Here is a 4,098-nt window from a genome sequence, read left to right on the forward strand (position 1 = left end):
TGTTCTCCCGCCCTGGCAGGGGGTCGGGCTAGAAGATCTACTAGGTCCCTTCCGACCCTAAATCTATGAAACTATGAAACATCTTCATCAGCGACTTGGACGAGGGGGTGGAAAGCACGCTGTCCAAGTTTGCCAGTGACACTAAGATGTGGGGCGAGGTGGACACACTTGAAGGGAGACAGAGGGAGCAAACAGATTTAGACAGACTACAAAAGTGGGCAGATGAGAATAGGATGGGATTCAACATAGACAAATGCAGGGTGCTGCACCTTGGGAGAAGGAATCCACAGCATACATACAAGCTGGGGAGTTTCCTTCTTGAAAGCACAAGGGCAAAACGGGATCTCAGAGTCATTACTGACTCCAAAAAGAACATGAGCCGCCAATGCCAGACCGCTGCCAGCAAAGCCAGCCATACCTCGTCATGCTTCCAAAGATGCATCTCAAGCCAGTCCAGAGAGGTGATACTCCCCCTCTATGCAACACTGGTCAGGCCACAGTTGGAGTACTGCATCTAGTACTGGGCACCGCACTTCAAGAGGGATGTGGCCAGCCTGGAGAGGGTTCAGAGGAGGGCCACCCACTTGGTGAGAGGGCAGCAGGACAGGCCCTATAAGGAGAGACTGAGGGAACTGAACCTGTTCAGCCTCAGCAAGAGGAGGCTGAGTGGGGACCTGGTGGCTACCTACAAACTGATCAGAGATCAACAGCAAATAGGTAGAGCCCTTTTCTCCCCAGCACCACCTGGGGTGATGAGGAACAATGGTAATAAGCTGATGGAGAATAGGTTTAGGTTAGAGATCAGAAGGCAATTTTTTTACAGTTAGGATGGCCAAAATCTTCCCAGGGAAGTGGCCCTCACCCCTACCTTGGGCAAATTCAAGAGAAGGTTGGATAATCACCTGCCTGGGGTCTTGTGAACCCAGCATTCATTCCTGCCTGTGGCAGGGGGTCAGGCTAGATGATCTGTTGAGGTCCCTCTTGACCCTAGCTACTATGATACATTGGCCTCTGGCCGCCAGCGACCCACGATACACCACTGACGGTACAAGTGTAAATGGCACTCCTCCACAGCAAATGTGATACAGTAATTTCAAGGACATAATGAGCCAGAAAGTTTTAGAATTTCAAAAACTGAATGACATACATCTTTATAAAACAGTGTAACTGTAACATTATTTTTCCTTTTTTTTTTCCTCACACAAATCTCTAGCCTGAGATGAAATGAAGCACATGAAATGTCAGGATGGGCAATTTCATTATTTCGAAGCCAAATGCATTAAAAACTGCTTCTATATCAGGAAACTAGCTCCAGTCTTAATTATGGTGTATCTATTGCCAATTCATAACATGGATCCAATCCTCAAGTCTTTGCTCAAATCTATATACTAACAGTGTTGCCCAAGTAGTAACCAAGTAACAGTTTGAAACTTTGGCTTCAAATAAAAGTAGGAAATGAAATAAAGAAAGAGGGAAATATGTTTTATTTGAAAGGATATTATTTTAATGAAAACTGGATAACTCAAGATCTACTTCAACTACAACCCTAATCAAATGGAGCAAAGAATTAAACTGAAACTCAAGGAAAAATATACTGGTATAAAGAGAAAAGGACTGCATCAGAACGTTGGTGTTCAGAGACCATTATGATTGTGCTGTTGCCTGAGACAGGGATGAGTATAACTGAAGCAGCAAAGATAAAAATCTCATTATAGCAGTTGCCTTAAATTAAAATGAAATATAAACTTGTTTGAAGATTACCAAAAAAAGATCAGACTAGAAACACTAACTCTGAAAGCACATTCCAAATATCTGAAAAAAACCCAATACTGAATTATTTCAATAGTGTTCGATTAATTTTATCAATTCATTTTACAAGAAACACTAACCATATTTATCTTCTGTAAGTAGTAAAATGTCAAAAACACACAAGACATTAAAAAACCCATTAGATATATGTCTTTGTCATAACTAAAGATAAAAATCTGAAAATATATAAACTGAACTTTTTATATTACTCATTTCAAATCTAAATGTTTTAAACCTAACTAAAATCCTCTTAATGGTAGGAGGGAAAATAAAGCACTGAGGGAGTCCTATCATCCATTATTGCTAAGACCCAGTAAATACTTGTACTGAAATTGTAGAACTTAGTTGAGAAAGAACTTTCTTTGAAGTCACTCCATTTATGTGATGAAAAACAAAGTATGTGGCAAATCAAACAAATTCCACCATCACCCAACACTGGAGCAAAAGCAGAATATTTACAAATAAATTATTAAGCCAATGATGTAGTGCTTTGTCTTATATTCCTGTATAGTCAGTGTAGATGCAATAGTCCATCCACGTGAAGTGGCGTGTAGGATCAGGGCCAATGATTTTGATTTTGGAGAGGGGCTCTTTGCAAGTATTAAAAAACCATTAGAATTATTCTAAAGGAAAGAAAATTATATCACAGGAAGCCCAGTTTCATCTACGTACTATACATTCTATGAGATAAACAAAAAAGGCCAAATTCTGCTTTCTGCGGGTGCATCTACACGAGACATTTACTGCGCAGTAAATTAATCAGCTGTGCAGTCAACATCTCGGTGTGTACACATGCACCCCTATTAGGCTGCAGTAAAATAATTTATTCCATAGAAGAACAGTACCTGTAAATAAATACAAGTACTATCCTGCTGTGCAGTAAAAAACTCCACAGCAGCATGTGGACACTACAGGGGCTGGCTGGGGCACAAGGGTGCTTCAGTGTGGGGGCTGCCTGCCACCTAGTCCGCGCTGAAACACTCACATGTCCCAGCCAGCCCCTCTGCAGCACATTAAGCTGTGGGGAGCAGCCCCGGGCTGGAAGGCTGATGCCCTCCCCCAAACTGCTCCCCACAGGCCCTCCTGCTAGCTGGGGCTGCAACGTGCTGCAATCCCAAGCACGTGTGTAGACACACACCCAACAGAAATAAGCTCCAGAGTTTATTACTGGGTAGTAATAGACATGTGTAGATGTGCCCAGTTACTCCAGCACAGATCCAGAACAATGCCACTGAGTTTGCAGGACTGCTGTGGATTTACACCATAAAAAAAGCAGAACCTGAACCAAAATGCAGTTATTTTAACAGTTTCTTCTTGAAATGACATGCACCCATGATTTAATCTTTCAAAATGTCATGATTCTCTCTCACTTGTTTCCATCTGTAATAGGAGACTGCGTCCTAAACGCAAGGTCTCGTTGACTATTTCAAAGATGCAGACTAAATTACCAAGCAAGTTTCATTTTAAGCCAATACATAAATAAATACACTGTGTATTTTACCCCAAGATTCCAACTATTGAGGCGAGCTTCAAGGTCACTCTCATCCAAAGAAATGGTTTTTTTGTGATGATCTTCCTGGAATATGAAAATGTCAAAGGAAATATTAGAAGAGCAGACATAGAAATACAATGCAAAAAAGCTTTTAGTTAGACTCTGAGTATGCCTCGCTGCAGTCACTGCTTCTCAGCAGCATAAATTCTGTGCTAAGCCTCATGCTGTTAGGGCTAGACTGCTACTGGTATCCAAGCTATCTAATTTAAAACTAGTATACAGATGTACACTATATTGCAGCCACTTTGGGGATTTAACGTGTGCATATGCTTTGTTCTCCTGTATGATCCCCTCAAAAGAAAAATAAAAAGGTACCCCAGGAAAATTCTTCCTCCTCCCCAAAAGGATCCTACTAATCTGGAACTGGCTACTGTTCCTCTTGGCTTCAGTTCAATTAACAGCAACATGTAGCTGTTGCTAGGCAATTTGTCTCTAACGTTGTTCCTTCTTCCTACCCTCCATCTCTCTTCTCTGCATCACTTGAAGGCTCCATAGCTTAACAAACAACAAAGAAAAATGTACTACAGAGCTGGAAAGATCATCACCAGGTTGGTTTCCAGAGTAGTGACCTCCTTCACAGAAGCCAAATTTACAAGGGAGATCAAAATATTTCCTTCTCCAAGGAACACTCCTTTCTGAAATTAGGCTACATATAGCAGTACCCCAGAACAGATCCAGGTGAGAACTGCTCCAAAAAAAAAAAAAAAAATCAAACAGCACCCTGATCAGCCAAAGAA

General features: G+C 41.5%; 1 protein-coding gene across 2 annotated transcripts in view; it reads right to left on the reverse strand.

Moving 5' to 3' along the window:
* The window catches only part of CEP112 (centrosomal protein 112), a 364,802-nt gene that overhangs the window by 316,619 nt on the left and 44,085 nt on the right, over positions 1-4,098 (reverse strand). For both annotated transcript variants that reach the window (XM_019516523.1, XM_019516514.1), the window contains exon 6: positions 3,311-3,385. In XM_019516523.1, coding sequence (XP_019372068.1) covers positions 3,311-3,385 — 75 coding nt within the window. The remainder of the gene's footprint in view (positions 1-3,310; positions 3,386-4,098) is intronic.

Source organism: Gavialis gangeticus, unplaced genomic scaffold (assembly GCF_001723915.1).
Source record: "Gavialis gangeticus isolate Ggan-Ray unplaced genomic scaffold, GavGan_comp1, whole genome shotgun sequence".
Taxonomy (NCBI): Eukaryota; Metazoa; Chordata; order Crocodylia; family Gavialidae; genus Gavialis; species Gavialis gangeticus.